We start from the raw sequence: 23095 nt of genomic DNA, 5'->3' as shown, positions 1-23095 counted from the left end.
TCATCGCTGAACATGCTGAGGGCCACTCAGCACAAGGCAAGGCCGCCCAGCATGTGTGAGGCCACCTCCCGATGTGTCCGCACTCTAATTGCGAGCGCATCGCCTCTAGGGTCGACCCCTGACAGCGCTGTCAATCACACTGCGGCCTGCTGCAATGTATAAGATCACACTCGCGCACTGCAATCAGTGCATGAGCGCTGACCAGATTGACACGGCCACTGCGAGCGACCGCGCTGCTGCGTCCATCTCTAAATAACACCCTAAGTCTTGGAGAGAGATAAAGAGGATGGAGAAAATGTATCAGCCAATCAGCTCCTGTCATTTTTCAAGCACAGCCTGTAACATGGCAGTTAGGAGCTGACTGGCTGGTACTTTATCTCCGTCCACTTTATCTCTCTCCAAGGCTTAGTACATAGACCTCTGTGTCACATAAAAACCATCAATGTAATATCGTTCTGTGGTTAAAGATGGCATATCGTATGACAATTTCTTATTATATAGTGCCAGAGATTTCCCATTAATCTTATTCATTCCAGATGCTAGGATTTTAAGTGCTTTGTATGACATCTTTGAAGGCATTACTATGGCATATACAGTATATCCAAAATTGCTTTAAAGAACAGGCAAAATGCTGGCAGACAACACTACTTGAATTTTTATAGGACAAATAAAATATAGATCCTATGTTGAGTGCGCACTTTTTGAGCAGCTTGGTGACGTATCAAGGTGACTCAGAGGTAACTCCCTGTCAATACCTCCACCCCCCAAAAATGGGACAAACGTGAAAAGAAAAATATGGCACCGATACATACAACCTAGCTGTCCTCACTCAGAGTGAGGACAGCATTGAGGACAGCAGCAGATTACAGCTACTACTGTGGACAAAGAATCAGAACAGTCCTGTGAAATTTGGATTGTCTTGCACTGAATGCTATATCGAGTTAAACACTGAGACTTTTAATTGATTTATAGGGACTCCATCCCAACTTCTACTTCTCTTCAGTCAGAGAGTTTTTGTTCTTACATATAAAAATGTTGGAATTTCATACATGAGGACTACTGACTACAGTGGCTCTCTGATCTTCATCTGATGCGCTAGGTTGTATGTATCGGTGCCATATTTGAATTTTTATAGGCTTTACACCAGACCTTCCTTGACCTATCTAATGCATTAAGCCACTCTTTCATGCCATTTCCCCAGCAATAATAATTATTAAACAAAACTTAATCCTCCAGCATACCCTATGCCTGGAGATAGTATTCTCATCCATTGGTAAGATAGGCATTTGCTGGCTATTCTCGAGTCAGTAACTTGATAAAACATGCAGAGTGTTTGAGTAGTACAATTGTCAGAGAAGCAATAGAGGAATTTATTTATCCCTCTCATGCCTGTGTTGAACAGTTTAGACCAGAGGTTCCCAAACGCGGTCCTCAAGGCACCCCAACAGTCCAGGTTTAAATGTATCCATGCTTGGCCACAGGGGACTTACTTAGCAGCTAAGTCAATTTGATTTAACCATCTGTGCTGAGCCATGGATATACCTAAATCCTGGACTGTTGGGGTGCCTTGAGGACCGCGTTTGGGAACCTCTGGTTTAGGCAGATATAGAAGGTGACACAATCAGGGATGTTGAGAAATCCATGGGCATGGTGCCCGGATACTGAGGAGGCAAGGCCAGATCTGGGATTTGTGGCCACATTCCCTCCAAACAAAATTATTGCAAGATGGTACCAAACGCTGAAGACAAGGAGGACAGATTGCATAATAGCATGGTGAAAACAGTAGAAGAGAGGACCATATTCACAAGAGCTTACATTCCGCAGAGAAATGGGCAAACACAACAAGAGAGTTAGGAGAAGCACAGCAGGGACCAGATTTGGGAAATATATGAGGAGATGTGATATGTTACAGTAATAAGGTGAATTTTAAGGGCACGGTTAAACCAAGAGGCTGTGAAGGTTGGATAAACTTTACTGTGATTAGTGCTATACATGTTCAACTTTGTAACAAAGCATAGAGGATTAGCAAACAAAATTCTATTAGAGAGAATACACTGTCACAACAAAGAAAGGCTATACAGTAATATCTTAAGACACAGTGCCTCCAATGTAGTCTCTCCAGCAATAACTAGCCTACAGCTGTTGTTATATGTTGTTATATGCCAACCTTTCTGGGGGATGATTAAAAGCTCCCCATTTTCCAGATCCTGACATCATAAGTGTAGTGCTCACCTTACACCATAGCAGCCACTCAAACATTTTAATTTGTTAATTTGCACTAGATACAAGCTTGTTGCTTGGATACTATAGTTTAGTATACATTTGTACCTCTGTGTGTATTATTTTCCATGGCATATTGTATATACGTTTTTTATAATAATTGTACAAATTTTTCTTTTTTTACTTCTTCTTTTCTAGTTTGCAGTTCAGAACCCGATGATGTCCAGGCGGAATCACAGAACAGCACAAGCCTCCTAATTACATGGAAGAGACCACGGGTTGTATATGATGCAGTGATTGAGAGATATTTAGTTTATTACCAACTTCTTCAAGGCGAAGACCAATCAAAGCATGAATATCTGACAGATGGCTACCAGGACTTGGTAATCATATATATTTTTATGCATTGTGGGTTGTTTTCTTTCTTTTTAACCATATGTTTATTTTAATTATATATAGGAAGCTAGATTAATATATCATTTTGTTATATGTTTTGGATTAATCATAGAGTACATTAAATCACTGTATAATATGGAAAATAGCCCTCATTTCTCTGCTTCAGTATATTGTTTTGATTTTCTAATACCCACCTTACTACCAACTACCCACTAGTGTGCTAGCACAGATTACTTCCAGCATTGTGTGCCAATGCAGCATATGTCTGACTACCTGCTGGTGATCCAACCCAGCTTCTCCTCATTATCTGCTGGTGTTCCAACCTAACTTCTCCTAACACCTGCTGGTGTTTCAATCCAGCTTCTTTTGATTACCTGCTGGTGTCCCAACCCAGCTTCTCCTGACCACCTGCCGGGGTTCCAACCTGTCTTCTCCTAACACCTGCTGGAGTTCCAACCTGGCTTCTTCTGATTACCTGCTGGTGTCCCAACCCAACTTCTCCTGACCACCTGCTGGTGTTCCAACCTGTCTTCTCCTAACTACCTGCTGGTGTTCCAACTTAGCTTCTTCTGATTACCTGCTGCTGTCCCAACCCAGCTTCTCCTGACCACTTGCTGGTGTTCCAACCTGGCTTCTTCTGATTACCTGCTGGTGTCCCAACCCAGCTACTCTAGACTAACTGCTGGTGTTCCAACCCAGCTTCTCCTGACCACCTGCTGTTGTGCTAACATGGCTTCTTCGGATAACTTGTGTGTTTCATCCTGGCTTCTAATGACTACATTCTGGTGTTCTAAACTGGCTTCTACTGATTACCTGCTTGGTTTTCCATCCTGCCTTATAATGACTACCTGCTGGTTTTCCAACCCGGCTTCTACTGATTACCTGCTTGGTTTTCCATCCTGCCTTATAATGACTACCTGCTGGTTTTCCAACCCGGCTTCTACTGATTACCTGCTTGGTGTTCCATCCTGGCTAAAATGTGAAAACCCATTACTATATACAAATGGGTTTATATTCAGGTTTGTTGCTGTATACTGACATTGTTTGTAATTAGTAATTGGACCTTAGCTATCAAAGCAGTATTGTTACAAGCACATCTAAATGCATATGAATGTTATTTGTTCCTATTTTTCCGTTTTCATTTATCACATGGGAGCATCTGGAAGCCTATAGTGATCTTTAAAACTCTAGTAAAAACAAAAAGCACTCCCGGGAGAGTGGAACAGCCTCCTGCATCCAACTCACTTCCTGGTGAAATGTGTGGGGTGTGATGCAGTGGTTTCAGGGCCGACAACAGCTTGGGGCCCGGTACAGTGATATCTCTAGGGCCCCCTCAGATTTTATATATATGTATGTATACATATATATATATATATATATATATATATATATATGAGGCAGGGGTCCGGCACAGCCACTAGGAGTAGAAGTACATTGGGTGCCCTCACGGATGGATACGCAGGCAGCAGAGATGGTGCGGCACTCCAATGATTAACACTTGAGACTTAGATAGAAATACAACGTTTCAATGCCCGTTTTATTACTGTGGCATTTTCATCAGGTAATACAAACACAATGAACACAACATACCTTAAATAGGTGATCACCACGTGTGGACCAAGCGCTACGGCGGGACTGCACACCCGGCGGGCGCATAGCGGGTGACGTCATGGCGCACTACAAAGGACGACAGACGGCACCCGTAACCAGAGCAACACCAAAACAATAACAATTATATACAAACACATACATATTGTGATGGCTGACAAGAATATAGTCGCTACATGACATATATATGCCTAGCAAGAATACTGCTATAATACTTATGCAACATAAACTGAACCATATAGTCCCGATCAAACGAGACGATATGGATAGATAGAACAAAAGGTGTGATTATAGCAGCTGATCAAAATACAACAATAAACACTGACATGATCAATCAAAGCGGCAGCAGATCTAGTAGATATATTAGGCTGAAAACACATACATATAAGTCAATGATAAAATCCCTTCTATGAATATTTAGTCACAAATTAACTATCATTAGCTAGGACACTAATACCTGAATATTCATTAAGTCCCCTAGGCGCTATGGTGCCTAGTCGGAAAATCCAACGTGCTTCACATTGTAGTAATTTATGACCACGATTACCACCACGTAATGTTTGTGGAATGTGGTCAATCATTCTATATTTAAGGGTAGTAAGATTGTGGGGTGCCAGAGCGAAATGTCTCGCAACTGGCTGGTCACTATTTCCAGAAATCAATGCGACCTTAATGGCCGACCGATGTGCTGCCATACGTTCTTTAAAGGGACGTTCGGTCTTCCCAATATAGGAAAGGCCGCATGGGCAGATTATCTGATACACTGTAAATTTAGTGTTACAATCTTTTCAATCCATCTATTAAAACATTTATGAGGCTCCTGAATGACGAAGTCCAGGCAGCTGTAACTACGGTACCTCCTCAACGCCATAATTTAACTATTGGTGAACAAATGGCCTTGGACAATCTGGCCAGTAATAAAAATCTTATCTTTCGTCCAGCTGACAAGGGGGGTACCCTGGTGATACAGGACTTGACCAGCTATAAACGACAGGTGGATCTCCACCTTAATGACTCCTCTATTTACCTACTTCTGACCCAGGACCCTTCTGGTACCTATAAGAATGAACTTTTGTCTATCTTGAAGGAAGCATTGGACAATGGCATTATTACTGACTCTTTAAGTAAAGCACTTTATCCTGCATTTCCTTTGGTTCCTCTTTTCTATACTACGCCTAAGATTCATAAGTCTGTGACAGACCCCCCTGGTAGGCCTATTATTGCCGCCCGTGGAGGTCTGTCACAACCTGCGTCTGTTTTTGTAGATAGTATACTTCAACCGTATATTCGAAAACACCCTAGATATTTGCTAGATACTACTTCATTGTTAACTAAACTCTTGGCCCTTCCTAGGTTAGATCCTGATATCTCCATGTTTACAATAGACGTGACCAGTTTATATACGTCATACCTCACGACCTAGGACTGGCTGCTGTGGGTCGTTTCCTGAATTGTCAGTCTCATTACAATGGTCCTGAGATCACCTTTGTGCTTGATTTGCTCAAATTTATTTTGACCAAAAATTTCTTTTTGTATAATGGTTTATTTTACTTACAGCTGGTCGGTTGTGCAATGGGGGCGGCGGTAGCCCCCTCATATGCTAACATATTTATGTTTGACGTTGAGGAGCTTGTATTTTTTTCTGATGAATCAATTTCTAGCAGGATTTTGTTCTTTTGTCGTTATATCGACGATTTATTGATTTTCTGGAAGGGTGATTGCAATGACCTCATTAGCCATATCAATTTACATAATTCTGGTCCTAGCCCTGTTAAATTTACTTATACACATAGCACAACCGAGATTCACTACCTTGATGTTGCTATTTCCATTCGTGAGGGTGTAATTTGCACCAACCTTTATTCTAAACCTACGGATCGTAACAACCTATTGGCACCTAACAGTTGTCATCCGAGATCCCTAATCCATGGTTTACCGTACTCGCAATTTATACGTGCCAGACGCATTATTTCTGACACTACACAAGCCGAAATACAAATTGACACTTTGTTACAGAAATTTTTAGATCGTGGCTATGACTTCGATCAACTACAGCTCACTAAAACTAAGGTCCTTAGCATGGATAGAGATTCTTTGTTGCTTCCGAAGATTACTGACACTACTACTAAATCTTTACCTTGGGTAACTCATTTTACGACTGCCAGTAGTTCCATTAATAAAATCTCGAAGAAACTCTGGCCCATTGTTAAAACAGACCCTGATTGCAAGCTTTCCAATACCAAATTGATGCTGTGTTATAAACGTGGTCGTAACATCCGAGATATCCTAGTTAAGGCTGACATCTCTGAACCTGCTCCTAGCCTTTATCGGGGCAAACTGGGCTGTATACGTTGTACGTGTGTGACATGTAAGTTCCTGATCCCCGGTGATGTTTTTAATCACCCACATACTGGGAAGGCACTGTATATAAAACATAGATTAACATGTAACACTAAATTTACAGTGTATCAGATAATCTGCCCATGCGGCCTTTCCTATATCGGGAAGACCGAACGTCCCTTTAAAGAACGTATGACAGCACATCGGTCGGCCATTAAGGTCGCATTGATTTCTGGAAATAGTGACCAGCCAGTTGCGAGACATTTCGCTCTGGCACCCCACAATCTTACTAACCTTAAATATAGAATGATTGACCACATTCCACAAACATTACGTGGTGGTAATCGTGGTCATAAATTACTACAATGTGAAGCACGTTGGATTTTCCGACTAGGCACCATAGCGCCTAGGGGACTTAATGAATATTCAGGTATTAGTGTCCTAGCTAATGATAGTTAATTTGTGACTAAATATTCATAGAAGGGATTTTATCATTGACTTATATGTATGTGTTTTCAGCCTAGTATATCTACTAGATCTGCTGCCGCTTTGATTGATCATGTCAGTATTTATTGTTGTATTTTGATCAGCTGCTATAATCACACCTTTTGTTCATTCTATCCATATCGTCTCGTTTGATCGGGACTATATGGTTCAGTTTATGTTGCATAAGTATTATAGCAGTATTCTTGCTAGGCATATATATGTCATGTAGCGACTATATTCTTGTCAGCCATCACAATATGTATGTGTTTGTATATAATTGTTATTGTTTTGGTGTTGCTCTGGTTACGGGTGCCGTCTGTCGTCCTTTGTAGTGCGCCATGACGTCACCCGCTTTGCGCCCGCCGGGTGTGCAGTCCCGCCGTAGCGCTTGGTCCGCACGTGGTGATCACCTATTTAAGGTATGTTGTGTTTATTGTGTTTGTATTACCTGACGAAAATGCCACAGTAATAAAACGGGCATTGAAACGTTGTATTTCTATCTAAGTCTCAAGTGTTAATCATTGGAGTGCCGCACCATCTCTGCTGCCTATATATATATATAAAACTGTTAATATATATATTTATGTAATTTATGTATACACGTAATCACGTATATAAATATGTATATCTCTCCTTCCTCCTCCACACACCACACAATCATTCTCTCCCCAATGACTCCATGCTGCATTCCTAGCTCTCCCACCCCATCCCAAAGCCCTGTATCTGCTCACTAATCCATGCTTACCCCATGGAGAGACTCACCTGCGCTGCACTCCCCAGTATCCAGACCCAAGCACAACACAGCAGGTACCATGTGGCCCTCACACCCCACCAGAAGCTGGTGCAGGGCACTGGAATCTTGGCCAGTGGAACTGCTGCCATTTTCTGTTACTGCCTGCAACAGAGCGGGACCCAGAAGAGCGGGTGCACACTTGCGCCGCACAATCACTGTGTGTGAGAGGCTGCTGTCACTCTGAGGTTGTGCCCACAACGCTTACAGCTCACTTCCCTATTTGGACAAGACGGCTCACATCCCTGCCACTAAGTAGCATATCCTTGGGGCTTGTTACAGGTGTCCACTTTGACCCCCCCTTGTCGCCGGTGGTGTAGCCAGGGAGGTGCGGGGGGAATGATTACTCTCCTGCTGACAGACTGCTAAGAGAGGCGCCTATGCAGCTGCTGTCAGTTACCTTACCTTTGAGCTACTACAGCCATAGAGATCTGTGACTGCATCATAGCCACCTAAGAAGGATTTTTCATTGATAAACAAGTCACGTACCTTATTTGGGCGTGCAAGTACAACTTTCAGATGAGAGATATACACTCACACAGGATTAGGCTCATTGCATTCCGTTACATGCGGCCGATATAAGCACATTGTGAATTGCCATGTATTGTTTATCTTCACGGACATCTGCTGTCATTAATCCCCTTGTGGATATTGATTATGCTTCACTTACTGTACAATCATTTAAGCAGTAGTATTAATCACTACGGTTTGACAGTTTGGAAAAAAGACCAGCTTTTTTATTTTATTAACTTGTCAAGATCTGTAGTTGCAGTTGTGCTATAGTCTACCTAGCAGAGATGACGCAAAGCACTTTTCTAGTATACTTATTTGTTTTAAGATTCAGATTGCACGAGAAACAAATTCCTTCCAGTTTCTTGTGGATTTTGGTCCTGATACAGATATGTACACAATTGTCGCCACAGCTATGATTTAGAACACAGCAGCTGTGCGAAAGTGTGCAAATGTTGCATCTGCCGGGATTTGTATTCAAGATGCCCACTGGAGACGCTTCAGATCCCCCGCTTGTGTACAATGTTGCAGACACATATTGGTGGATAATAGACTTTCTGAGTAGCATTATGTTTGCGCAGCATGGCTGACATATGTAAAACGTCAGAGCTGCATATAGGTTTGCAGACGCAAGCTGTTGCTCCCCCCCAAAATGGTTGCGACAGGCCAGCATTTGAGTATCCACTTGCCCGTTACCTCCCACAAATAGTCCCTGACTTTTTATCCTCTCTGTCGCAAACCATCTTGGTACATACACAGTAGACTCCGACACATGCACGGTAGACACCGCAGTGGCGGAGATTTACATTTTTGGCTAGATGTGTCATCGATTGGAGAGTGATAAAATGGAGAGAGTAAAAGTACCAGCCAGTCAGTTCCTAACTGTCATGTTACAGGCTGTGTTTGAAAAATGACAGGAGCTGATTGGCTGGTACTTTTTCTGTCTCCATTTTATCACTCTCCAAGCGATGACACATGTAGACCTTTATCTATGAATCAGACCCTACCTGTTTTTATGATTATTTAATGTGAGGTTTTAATAAAAATAAAATAGTGAATTTATGTTTATTTACAATTTTATCAATTAACACATGAAAAAAGTTGAGGCTCTAACCAATTGAGTGTTGCATCTCAGTCTCTTCTGTGTGGCACATGGAGCTAAGTGGCATGCAGATAAATTTGTGAATACTGAAATGCAGACTTTGTTGTGGTGCAAATTTGGCTCACTGAGGGCAGAATGTACTAAGCATCACAACGGTGACCCGATATATCCCATCCTGACACTTAAAAGGTACATACTGGCGTTAATAACACTGTATGTACTTTGAAATGCAATTAAAATCACTAAGGATAGCTCTCCCGATAAGAGCTATCCTTTGTGATAGAAGGACTTGTGGGTTTAGGACTTGCGAAAAGTCATGCGTGTGCCACTGGAGGTGCTGTTAGGGATCCAGTTAGATCCTTCTCAGGGGGAAATGCAAAAATAAGCCCTTAGGCTTCTATTGGATAATGTCACGTAAAGGTGGCATTACCCAACAGGTCCAAGCTCTGGAATTTATTGCATTCCGGAGCTTGGTACATATGGAATTGCATCCAAAACGGAAAAAAAACCCTGTATTTTTGGAGTTTCTCCCACATGTTCGGCTTTTGTACATCCCGTCCTGAGTATTTAGATGACGCATTGTTGCACCATCGGATGCATCATTGAAATCCTTTGGCAGGTACAGTTTGACCATCTAAACATGTCCTTCTGTTTGAGCAGTTGTGTGTCTTTAGACGCAGCCACTTACAGCGACATGCCCACAGCTGCTTAGCCACCCACCAAATGTTTTTGGGCATATCGCCCATCACTTTAGACGGTGCAATATGCAAATGTTTGTTCTGGCACTGGGCGCCAAGCACTGAGATTAGCTGCACAAAGCAGCTGAACCTGACTAAAGTTTTTGACGCAATAAGAAAAATGTGTGAAAGCTGGACTTTTCGCACATTTCTACTCGCCCCCTCAGAAGGTTAAAGTCCTACACAAAGTTCGCCCCCTTGGAGCTTTGTGCTGCCTATAATAAAGAGAAACAGTAAGGATGGTTATTTGAGGATAAATCATCGAATTGTCTCCATCGATGGTACCATCGGTGCTTAGCATAGATTGTATGAATCCATTAGCAAGAAAGCATTGATAGTTTCAACTATGGACATCCATGTTGTGCTTTACAGGTGGCCAATCAAGGCAGAGGGACAAGGCTAAGTTCCTCTGCTATCAATAGCAGAGCAATATCGCATATACAGCACTTACATACTGTACATCTGCTTTTCTCTAACGATGCCCTAGTGCGCTCCACCTAACACATCACATGTACCCTGTGGGGTACATGTGATAGCCTGTGCGATACAGGCATTGGCGAGTTTCCCACAAGTCTATAAAGGGATAATTTTAAATCATCTGTGTTTGCCTTTTAAATGAGTGTCCCTTTAAAATATCAATCAGATTATATCTCACGAACTGGCCCCAGTCACGAACCGTTACTGGACTAGCTTTCTTTAACAACACAGGTACAATATAAAAAGAGGGAGAGAATATTAATATATAAAAATGCATACAGATAAACACATTTGATAGCAACATACACACAGAAGACTATAATACAGTATTTCTCTTACATCCTAGAGGATGCTGGGGTCCACATTAGTACCATGGGGTATAGACAGGTCAACCAGGAGCCATTGGCACTTTAAGAGTTTGAGAGTGTGGGCTGGCTCCTCCCTCTTTGCCCCTCCTACCAGACTCAGTTTAGAAAATGTGCCAGAGGAGCCAGTCACAGCTAGGGGAGCTCTACAGAGTTTCTCTAGTAAAGTTTAGTTTAGAGTTTATTATTTTACAGGGAGGCTGCTGGCAACAGCCTCCCTGCTTTGTGGGACTAAGAGGGGGAGTAGTGTCCGCCCTGTGGGGTCTGAGCCACTATCTCCACTGACAGGACACTGAGCTCCTGAGGGGATAGATCGTTCCCCGCCACAGGGGATCGCTTACCCCAGCAGCATGCCGCCAGCCCCTTACAGAGCTAAAGATCAGTGGCGAGTGAGGGGCCGGTGTGAAGATGGTGGCATCAGGGTAGGAGCGCAGTACTAACTGCGCTACGGAGGCTCAGCGGTACATAGTGCAGCACTGTGAGGGGCTCACTGAGCCAGCGCCTACACCCTACACTGGTCACACAGCCTGTCGGGGTCCCGGGATCTCAGCTAGCATAAATCCTCAGGCCAGTATAATCCTAGGAAGAGCGGGAAGACAGCGCCATTTTGGGGGCGGAGCTTCTCCTCAGAGAGGACCTAGCAACGTTCAGCGCCATTTTCCTGTCTGCACAGCGCTGTCCAGGAAGAGCAAGTCCCCCCACAGGAACTCCAGCTATCTCTCACGGTACCAGGGGGTTGTAGAAGGGGGGGGGGGGGGGGGGGAGGCTGCAAAACGACTGTGTAATTTATTAAGATGCACAGTCAGTGCTGATAAGGGGTCTCCCTTGATATTAAAAGCTCTGTGTGTGGGTTGGCTCCAATCTCTGTGTCTCTCTTGCCATTTTTGGGGGTGAAACTCTGTCTGTCCTCGCCCGTGTGTGTGTTGAGTGTCTGTGGTCTCCATTAAGCAATGTCCAGGGACTCTGTGTCATATGCTGCAGAGGATATGTCCTCTCAGGATGATCCCATTCCATGTAATCAGGATTGCACTAGTTTACCACAGATTCCAGCAAGGGAGCCTGAGTGGTTATCCTCTATCAAATCTATGATTTCTCAGATTTCAAATAGGGTTGCACAAAATGAATCTGCAACTCAGGCTCTACAGAACTCTATGGCAGTCTGGCCCAGTTCTGGTACCTCAGGGCTCCCCGCTGTATATTCACATAAACGTGCTCTTGCACAGGTCATGCAGGATGATACCGATTCTGATACTGCAGATGGTGACGGGGATGTGTTGCGGGGGGCAGCATCTCTTGCAAAAGGGGTGCAGTTGATGATAGAGGCTATTAGGGATGTGTTGAATATTGCTGATACAACACCCGAGCAGGTTGAGGAGGCTTACTTCACTGAAAATAAGAAAGCCTCGCTAACTTTCCCTGCATCAAAGGAATTAAACGCTATCTTTGAAAAGGCTTGGGAAAACCCGGATAAAAAATTCCAGATACCTGAAAGGGTTCTGGTAGCGTTTCCTTTCCTGGTAGAGGATAGAAAAAAATGGGAAAACCCGCCTATTGTTGACGCGTCAGTATCCAGACTCTCAAAAAAGGTGGTTTTACCTGTTCCAGGATCTACCGCCTTGAAAGAGCCGGCTGATTGTAAAATTGATAATACGCTCAAATCCATGTACACGGCTTCTGTGGCAATACTACGTCCCACTATTGCCAGTGCTTGGAATGCCAAAGCTATAGTAAAGTGGTCAGGCACGTTACTTGAGGACTTGGATAGTATGGAAAAATGTGATGTTGAATTGTTTTTACGTAACATTCAGTATTCGGCAGGATTTCTGGTAGAATCCATGAAAGACCTGGGTTCCATGGCTGCGGGAATTTCTTCCATGTCTGTATCAGCTCGGTGAGGACTGTGGTTGCACCAGTGCTCTTCTGACGCGGAATCCAGGAGACGTGTGGAGACCCTACCCTACACAGGTCTCTTTGGGGAAGCGTTAGATGCGTGGATCTCCACGGCTACGGCTGGTAAGTCACCTTTTCTTCCCTCAGCTACACCTGCTCCGAAGAAACCCTTTTCTTCAGCTACATCACAGCCCTTTCGGTCTACCAAGCCTAGAAAGGTCAAGCCGTCCAACACCTTCTTTCTGGGAGGTCGGCCCAAGTCCAAGAAACCTGCTACTGCAGGTTCCCAGGAACAGAAACCTTCAGGTACACCAAAGTCCTCCGCATGATGATGGACTGCACGCCCCAGAGGTGGGGCCAGTGGGAGAGAGACTCGGGCATTTCAGTCATGTCTGGGTGTCATCCAGCCTGGACCCCTGGGTGCAAGATATTGTGTCTCTGGGTTACAGACTGGAATTTAAAAATCTCCCTCACTGATTTTTCAAATCAGGCTTGCAAGCTCTGCTGGCGGACAGGACTGTCCTGCAAGAAGCCGTCCAAAGGTTGGTGGAGGCACAGGTCATTGTGCCAGTACCACCTGATATGCAAAACAAAGGTTATTATTCGAACCTTTTCGTAGTACCGAAACCGGATGGTTCGGTCAGGCCCATTCTGAACTTAAAATCACTAAACCCCTTTCTGAGGGAGTTCAAGTTCAAAATGGAGTCTCTAAGGGCAGTGATATCAGGTCTGGAGGAGGGGGAATTCCTGGTATCCCTGGATATCAAGGATGCGTACCTCCACATTCCGATTTGGCTGCCGCATCAAGCTTATCTTTGATTCGCACTGTTGGACTGTCATTTTCAGTTCCAGGCCCTGCCATTCGGCCTCTCCACAGCACCGAGGGTATTCACCAAGGTGATGGCGGAAATGATGATTCTCCTCCGCAGACAGGGGGTGAACATAATTCCATATCTGGACGATCTGCTGGTAAAAGCATAATCCAAGTAGAAACTGTTACGGTCCATAGCTCTCACGACCCAGCTTCTCAGTGAACATGGCTGGATCCTGAATCTTCCAAAATCACATTTGGAACCAACCAGGAGGTTGTCCTTTCTGGGAATGATCCTCGACATGGGAGTGCAGAGGGTGTTTCTTCCAGAGGAAAAAGCGTAGGTGATACAAACAATGGTCCGGGATGTCCTGAAGCCAACCCGGGTGTCGGTTCATCAGTGCATTCGCCTTCTGGGAAAGATGGTGGCCTCTTACGAGGCCCTGCAGTATGGGAGGTTTCATACTCGGTCCTTGCAACTGGATCTCCTGGACAAGTAGTGGGGATCTCATCTACACATGCACCAGAGAATACGTCTGTCACTATAGGCCAGGATTTCACTCCTCTGGTGGCTGCAACTACCTCACCGTCTGTAGGGCCACAGGTTCGGGATTCAGGACTGGATCCTTCTTACCACGGATGCAAGTCTCCGGGGCTGGGACGCAGTCACTCAAGGGGAAACCTTCCAAGGAAGTTGGTGAAATCTGGAAGCCGGCCTACCGATAAACATTCTGGAACTAAGAGCCGTCTACAACGGTCTTCTTCAAGCGGCCCATCTTCTGAAAAATCGGGCCGTTCAAGTGCAGTCGGACAATGTGACAACGGTGGCTTACATAAACCGACAGGGCGGAATGAAGAGCAGAGCTGCAATGTCAGAGGTAACAAGAATCATCCTCTGCGCAGAAATACACGCGTTGGCGCTGTCAGCAATCTTCATTCCGGGAGTAGACAACTGGGAAGTGGACTTTCTCAGCAGACACGATCTCCATCCAGGGCAGTGGGGTCTCCATCCAGAGGTGTTCAAGGGGTTAACAGATCTTTGGGGCGTACCCCAGATCGATATGATGGCCTCTTGTCTCAACAAGACGCTTTGGCGGTATTGTTCCAGGTCGAGGGACACGCAAGCAGTGGCGGTGAACGCCCTAGTGACTCCGTGGGTCTTCCAATCGGTGTACGTGTTTCCTCCACTTCCACTCATCCCAAGAGTTCTAAAGCTCATAAGGAGAACAGGGGTTCAAGTGATCCTCATTGCTCCAGACTAGCCAAGAAGGGCTTGGTATGCAGATCTTCTGCAAGAAGAGCCGAGGCCTCTTCCTCTTCCAGAGGACCTGCTGCAGCAGGGGCCGTTCGCCTATCAAGACTTACCGCGGCTACGTTTGACGGCATGGAGGTTGAACGCCTGATACTAGCTTGAAAGGGCATTCCGAACTAGGTCATTCCTACCCTGATACAGGCTAGGAAAGGAGTAACGTCTAAACATTACCATCGAATTTGGAAAAAATATGTATCTTGGTCCAAGAAATTTCCTGCGGTGAAGTTTCAACTGGGACGATTTCTCCTCTTCCTACAAGCCAGTGTGGATATGGGCCTGAGGTTGGGATCTGTGAAGGTCCAGATTTCGTCCCTATCCATTTTCTTCCAGAAACAGTTGACTGCCCTCCCTGAGGTTCAGACCTTTTTGAAGGGAGTTCTGCACATCCAACCTCCCTTTGTACTGCCTACGGCGCCTTGGGACCTTAACGTGGTGTTTCAGTTCCTCCAATCGGACTGGTTCGAGCCTCTACAGGAGGTTGAGGTCAAATTTCTTACATGGAAGGCTGTCACGTTGTTGGCATTAGCTTCTGCTAGACGTGTGTCGGAGTTGGGGGCTTTTTCCTGTAAAAGCCCATACTTGATCTTCCACGAAGATAGGGCTGAGCTCCGGACACGTCAGCAGTTTCTTCCGAAGGTTGTGTCGCCATTTCATATCAACCAACCTTTTGTGGTGCCAGTGGCTGCTGACTCCTCAATTTCATCAAAGTCCTTGGATATTGTAAGGGCTCTGAAGATCTATGTGAAGAGGACTGCTCGTCACAGAAAATCGGACTCTCTGTCCTGTATGATCCCAAGAAAATTGGGTGTCCTGCTTCTAAGCAGACAATCTCTCGCTGGATCAGGTTCACTATCCAGCATGCGTATTCTACGGCAGGATTGCCATGTCCTACGACTGTCAAGGCCCACTCTACTCGTACGGTGGGGTCTTCCTGGGTGGCTGCCCGGGGTGTCTCGGCTTTACAACTTTGCCGAGCTGCAACTTGGTCTGAGTCGAACACGTTTGCAAAGTTCTACAATTTCCTCTGATGATCTGAAGTTCAGTCAATCAGTTCTGCAGGAGCCTCCGCGCTCTCCCTCCCGTTATGGGAGCTTTGGTACACCCCCATGGTACTAATGTGGACCCCAGCATCCTCTAGGAGTAAGAGAAAATAGGGTTTTGGTTACCTACCGGTAAATCTGTTTCTCATAGTCCGTAGAGGATGCTGGGTGCCCGCCCAGCGCTTCATTTTCCTGCTATCGTTTTTTGGTTCAGTACAACTTCATTTTAGTTGAGTACTGCATTGTTACTTGGTAAGTAATGTTTCAGCGGTTGCTGAGTTTTCAAGCTAATGTGCTTGATGTGCCTTGCATGTGTGAGCTGGTGTGAATCTCGCCACTATCTGTGTTAAATCCTTCTCTCGAAGATGTCCGTCTCCTCGGGCACAGTTTCTAGACTGAGTCTGGAAGGAGGGGCATAGAGGGAGGAGCCAGCCCACACTGTCAAACTCTTAAAGTGCCAATGGCTCCTGGTGGACCCGTCTATACCCATGGTACTAATGTGGACCCCAGCATCCTCTACGGACTACGAGAAAAGGATTTACCGGTAGGTAACCAAAATCCTATTATTAACAGTGTAGGGTAACAGGGAGGTTTCCACTAAGCAAGTATTATTGGAGCCCAATCAGAAACTGTCCTTTTTAGTCTACTGGCTTTCCGCAATTAACCATGGGAGTTTTGTGGAATATGAGCATGGCATGTGTAGCACTCCCTTTTCAGCTAGGGTACTTGGGCCTAATGCCCAGACACAAATTGGTTGGGTCAGACCTAAATGCATTTTAAGTTTTAGTAGAATTATGCCTCCTACACTAAACACATACTGGTGACATAGTGGCTAGGCATCACAGGGTGAGCTACCCGCTATCCACTGATAAGGGACCTATTGCCCACAGATGAGTGCCATACAGTATATTTAAGCTCACTTGGTACCTAGACCCCTTACATGAAGCACAGGCCCATTACCTGATATCATTGGTAGCCATGAGGCCTAACAAAACCACAAGTGCCCAACTGGGGCCTTACCTGTCTGTCAAAACTCAGCAGGTGCAGAGGGACCACCAAACAGTGGTCTTCAGCTCTCTTTCTGGATTCTCAGCTTGACAGGTGCTGGGTCTTCTCTTTACTCTCTGTGTTCCCTTGTAGAATTTTGTTCCTTGCATCTGCAGCTAGCAAGCAAGATACATTAGGAAGTGTAAGCTTTTTTTGTGAAGAACCCCCTTGCAGAACTGAGACTATTACCACAGCATTGTCTTCTTCCTACTGCCCGCTGTCTCCACCTCTTCTCCTTAAACAATCTTCTTTCTTTGGAAGTTCTTCACTGCTCCCTTTCTATCTGAGTCCTCTACGCTTGTGCCAGCTAATATAAGCATAAATGTCGGGGTAAGGCTATGATGCAGCATGCTGGCATTGGCTCGTCAACATGCCAGTCTTAAAGTGATGCCTCTTTTCAGATTCAAGCTGTCCAAATCAAAGAGGACACTATATTCACTAGACGAGTCTACAAGAAGTCATCACTTGAGCTCTTCCAGTGAAGGCACAAGTGATGACTGCCAGGTACTGTAAGTGATTCTCAACTTCTGACATTCTACAATCTATCCTGTTGATCTCCTTGGTCCTGGGATACCTTCTTACACCTGTCTCAGACTCAGAATTGGGCACTGCCTCATACTCAGAGCCATACTAAATATTGAAATCAGTGTGCCTGGTGACGCTGCCCACGGAGGAAGGCTGATGTGGCAGACATGGTTGTGGCAATCTTGTCGGGTACCATGAGGGGCTCCTGGCTAAAAAGCACAAGGGGTGCCCAGCAACCAGTTTCCTGCTCACAGCACATGGACATATTGGCCTGCCCATGGCACTGAAGTGTCCTGTTCATAACTGTGCAAAGTGGTGGACAGATTTTATACTGTATAATGTTTTTTGCTATTTATTTCAGTACATAGTATTTTATATACAAGAGACTTCAGGATGATGTTTAAATTGTTGTACTCCTGTTTTTCATTATTAGGGTGCAATTTTGTATAACTTAGTGCCCAACGCAAGCTATGTTCTTCAAGTTGTGGCATTGTGTAGCAACAGCCTCTATGGAAAACGCAGTGACCAGGTGGTTCTTGACTTGACAGTGGATGATCAAGGTATGATTTTTTCAACATTATATCATAAATATTGACGGCTTCTGATATTTAAAAAAAGTAGGATTAGCATAAGAATGTTATGTTCTCTATAAAATTGTTTTCCAAAGTTATTCTACAGAGTCTATCCAATTAAAGTAGTATACCGTACTATTCTAAAGGATATCACAGAATAGAATATTACATTTACTGATGGACAAAAATAAAAAGCTTCTTCTAACCTACACAGATTCGCTGTATCCATTCTTGGACATTTCACCACTAGAAAGATTTATGTCATATTTTTACATATATTAATTTACTATTTATTAACTGTAGCTATTGTTTGCTAATCTGGTATATTTGATATTGTATATACGAAAACATCTAAGTTTCTGCTCAGCTATGTATGTTCCCATGCCTATCATAATAATCATAATATGGACATATGACTACATTATGTGAAAACCAAAGAGAAATGATTATACTGTACCAAGTTAAAATCTGACTAAAATTGAAGATCCTTAATGCACTCTTTATAAGTGAGTAGTGCGTACAATACCTTGTTAGTTTTATGATTATATTGCTCTTCCATATATTGATTATGTTCCATGGTCACAAAAAAAAAGATAAACAAAGATGATAGTTTAATACATGAAAGTAAAAAATATGGAAAGTAAATATTTATGTATTATAATTCAATACTATAAGTTGAATCAGTCAATACTTTATGAAAAACTTGAAAAATTAAGGGAAATATACACTCTCAAGTAATTTATTTAATGAAGGACTTGTATGTTGGAATATTAACTCACTCATGCACTTTTCTCAGTTGTGAGTACTGTTTGCTTTGGAAACGGCGAGTAGATCGGCAGAAATGACAAAATAATCAGTGTTGCAATATCGGAGGCAAGCAGCCCTGCCCAAGTTTCATACATAGTACTGTATTTCAGCAGCAGATAGGATTTCTTCAGTTGGTCCTCATTACTTGAGAGGTGATTGGATTAATAGTTTAATTCTGATCCTATGGGAAGATACACAGATTTTTATTCCAGTATCTTTAGGTTTCAGGTTAATTAAGACATGAACATAAGTAGTAAGTAAGTAAGTTCATGTCAAGCAGTAAAACCATGAAACAAACACATTCATTAATAATTGTGTTTCTACACGTAGTAAGAGTCTGAAGTTTAGGATACAAAGTATTCTCACCTGTCTCTGTTCTACTCTGAAAGCTGAAAGCATTTGTGCTCTACCAAGACAGCACATTTGCACTGGAAAAGGGGGTGTAGCATAACAAAAATGGAGTGTGTGGACTGTGTTGCAGAAATCACACATTTGCCTCCACAGGAAAAAAATATACACATTGGACCCACAGTAATAAACACATTGGCCCCTACAGCAGAAAAACTGTAAAAAATAAAAAAAAATGTACCCCACAGGAAAAATCCAAACATATTGTCCCCCACGGGAAAACCCCCCAAAAACTATTGTATCCCACAAAAAAAAGAAAACATACATTAAATTGCCCCAGACCCCCACATAAAGACTGACCTGATGTGTCAGAGAGAGGAGCTCTCAGTTCTTCCTTGCCTTCAGGCATGGCAGTCCAGCAGCAGCATCAGTGCAGACTCCAAATGTATTATGCAGGCATTAACCCGACTTTCTGGCTGTGGCACCAGTGGAATGGAGCTAATAGGAATCAGCCTGATTTCTATTCGTTATTGCTGTCAAAGTGACAGCCTACAGGGATAGCTTCAGCTAACCTTGGTTGCTTCAGTTTGGCGCAGCTTGCCAATAAGAATCAGCATAATTCTTATTGGCTGCTACAGAATGTCCACAGCCATCAACTCGTCGAGTGTCCATGGTCGACCAGTCTATCGCGATCAACGCTTTGGACTACAGTATACTGAATAAGATCAGGGTATACGGTAGTGCTAACTTGCATAGTTACTGTAGGTAGGCAAACTAGTTGTGGTACTGTAGATCCTTAACCTACAGATTCCACACAATGCATTCTAAATGTCAATATACTAATACATGTCTGCAATTGAATCATGGGGGATTCTTGTAATATATATTTAATAAACTTTAAATATATGAAAATTATAAACATTTTTTTACATATACACTACTAAACATAATAATCTTTGTGTGCCATATTACAAAATCATTTCATGTTTTTAATAAATCATTATCACTAGTGCTTATTTTCAACCATTTTTTATTGTTCATAAAGTTTTGTGTGACATACTGTATCCATATGAATAATTTAGTAGGTCTATGGGATTTATGCTATGTCATAATTGGTTGCATACATTACTCATTTACTCTGAGAATCACGTCATTTGCAGCATTTTCTTTATCACCTTTCTGCTTTCTTCTAAATCACTAAATCTGGCAATGCAAAAAGTACTATGCAATATATATGTGCTCATAAAAATCATGTGTATATTCGTGTTTTATGGATGGAATTAATGTGTGATTTTTATAATTCCCTTTTTATGTTATTTACATTGCAAATATTGGGTAAATTAAATGTTGGAAAATATTTCCTACACTGTTAAACATTGAGCACGTTTATATCATAGCTATAGTACATAATTATTGCATAGGATTTTTCTTCAGCATAATACTATATTAATCTTTCTCACCAAAACTGCATGTGCACTTATTTATCATGTCCACGTCTACTGTATGTAAAGATTGTCTTCAAATCAACAACTTGTGTAGTTTGTCTTGTTTCTTTTTTAACTGTACATGTGTCTTTCATTTGAACATGAAGCATTTATACCATTGTATCTTGTCTATGTAGACATATGCATGTAGTTAATACTATTCACACAGTCGATGATGGTAGTAATAATAATAATAATAATAATAATACTCCAGAGAATTGTAGTGTGTTTGTTCATTTTCTTTCTGTGTTTCTGTTTTTGTGTATTAATGTTCATCCATGTTGTTTACTGTTTATTGTCTTTCTTTATAAATTGTATGATAAATGGTCCTGAATAGTACATAAGAAGTGTTTATTGTAGGCATAGCTAATAGGATACACATAAAGAATGAGATACGTTTTCCTATATTGTTACTACATTGGGCACAAGCAGTCCTTTAGTGGTACGAAACAAGGTGCAGCTTTATGTATGTTGGCAGAAAAGATGATATTCATTCTACAAATAAAATAAAAAAATCAGAATTTGTGGAACACAGACAAACCCATCTACATTTTATATAAAAGGTAAGAAAATGTCTTGCTTTTTTCCTTAATTACAAAAATGTACTGTAAAGTGTAACTTAAAGGTCAGGGCTCTTCATTTATGGATGATGGCTTGCCATAGAATTTTTAGTGGGTTACCTTGATCTTTTGGTAGCATGGAAGAATGGCATATATATGCAAGTAACTAGTGCAAAATAGTCTACGTAACTACAGTAAATCTATAATATTCTGTCTTCTGGTGTTTTTCCCTCATAAAAAAACACTAATATCTTTAGGTGTACAGTAACGCCATAATGAGAATAATAATAATAAAACCACTGCATAAAAACCTCTCATCAAATCCTACTCTATATTGCAGTAATGTGTTCTAGAAAATGTTAGTTCTGGAATTTAAATGATCCAATAATGCTGTTATATTCACATATATAATATTGCAAAAATATAAGTAGGATGGCTAACATGTTAAAGCCTTTATACCATTCGGGAAAATATTATTCTAAGATGCCCCTTCATCCTAGCCAGAATACCCAACAGGCAGAGCATGAGTGTGTGTAAGAGGGACGAATAACCCCAAGCCGCTATACTACTGAATCACGTCCCCAAAGGGGGGTCTGTGAAAAATCACCGGCAGCTCCAATAACAGAAGTAGAACCCTTATGAAGATATTTTAATAGGTATCTGTGAAGAACACTCCCATCTATTAAAATCCATCAAACTATTATTGTAAACTGTGAATTCAAAATTAAACAGGATCTGTATTCAAAGGAATTGAACATCTGAACATTACACAAGCAGACTTGATCCTCTACCCCCCTACCGCAACCACCCCAAATACAGCACTGCTACACAAGCCACCTGAAGTAGGCTTTTTATTAGGGTCACTTCTATACTTTTATTTCCCTTTCCTTCCTCCCCACACTGTACCAACTCTCCTCGGTGGATCTTTGATGCAGGAGGAGGTACATAGTCATTTATCATTGTATGATGTGATTACTGTGCAGTTTCTCATGCATCTGTTTGTCAGGGGCACCATTGTTACTGGCAATGCAACACTATGAAGTTACTTGTGAGTCCAGGTATGGATTTCATTTAATTTCCCACTACTTCTGATTGACCCAGTCCCTAGTACTGTAGCTTTCTAAGGCTTTACATCTCTCCCTCTCATATTCAAACACAGGGGTGGTTTCAGTTCTGCAAACTCCCCTTCCCCTTCCTTCCCAGCCAATGGCTTGAATCATGACCACAATCGAGTTGTTTATAATACAATTACATGCAAAATAAGGGATATAAAGGAGCTGTGCCCTGTTGCTGCATTTAGGATCTTGCTGTGATCAATGACCCTGCTGTGATCGCTGGCCTCTGAAGTTTTACATTGGTTGCACTTTCTGTGCAAATTGTTAAGTGCTAATCATGGGCTGGCTACACCCTCTAAAATCAAGCATTTGGACACTCCCCCCCCCCCCCCCCCCACCCCATACTCTATCAACATCATTTTGTAGATAAATGTAAATAAAACGGACCTATCTCAGACCACATTTAATCAGCATATGTAAGTAATTAACAATATATAGGAGGAGGCGAGTAGATGAAGGTGTTATGTAGCAATTTTATGAATTTATTTATTTTTTATAAAGGATGGTGTTATTACCTAGGGATCATAGTAACAATGTCATTTCAAATGTTGGT

The 23095-nt window shown here is 42.7% G+C and overlaps 1 protein-coding gene across 6 annotated transcripts in view; it reads left to right on the top strand.

The window, feature by feature from the left end:
* PTPRZ1 (protein tyrosine phosphatase receptor type Z1) overlaps positions 1-23095 on the top strand; it is a 368376-nt gene that overhangs the window by 240093 nt on the left and 105188 nt on the right. For all 6 annotated transcript variants that reach the window (XM_063927193.1, XM_063927198.1, XM_063927197.1 and 3 more), the window contains exons 9-10: positions 2419-2603; positions 18090-18216. In XM_063927193.1, coding sequence (XP_063783263.1) covers positions 2419-2603; positions 18090-18216 — 312 coding nt within the window. The remainder of the gene's footprint in view (positions 1-2418; positions 2604-18089; positions 18217-23095) is intronic.

This window comes from Pseudophryne corroboree, chromosome 6 (assembly GCF_028390025.1).
Source record: "Pseudophryne corroboree isolate aPseCor3 chromosome 6, aPseCor3.hap2, whole genome shotgun sequence".
Classification (NCBI taxonomy): Eukaryota; Metazoa; Chordata; class Amphibia; order Anura; family Myobatrachidae; genus Pseudophryne; species Pseudophryne corroboree.
This window is presented reverse-complemented; position numbering and strand designations above follow the sequence as displayed.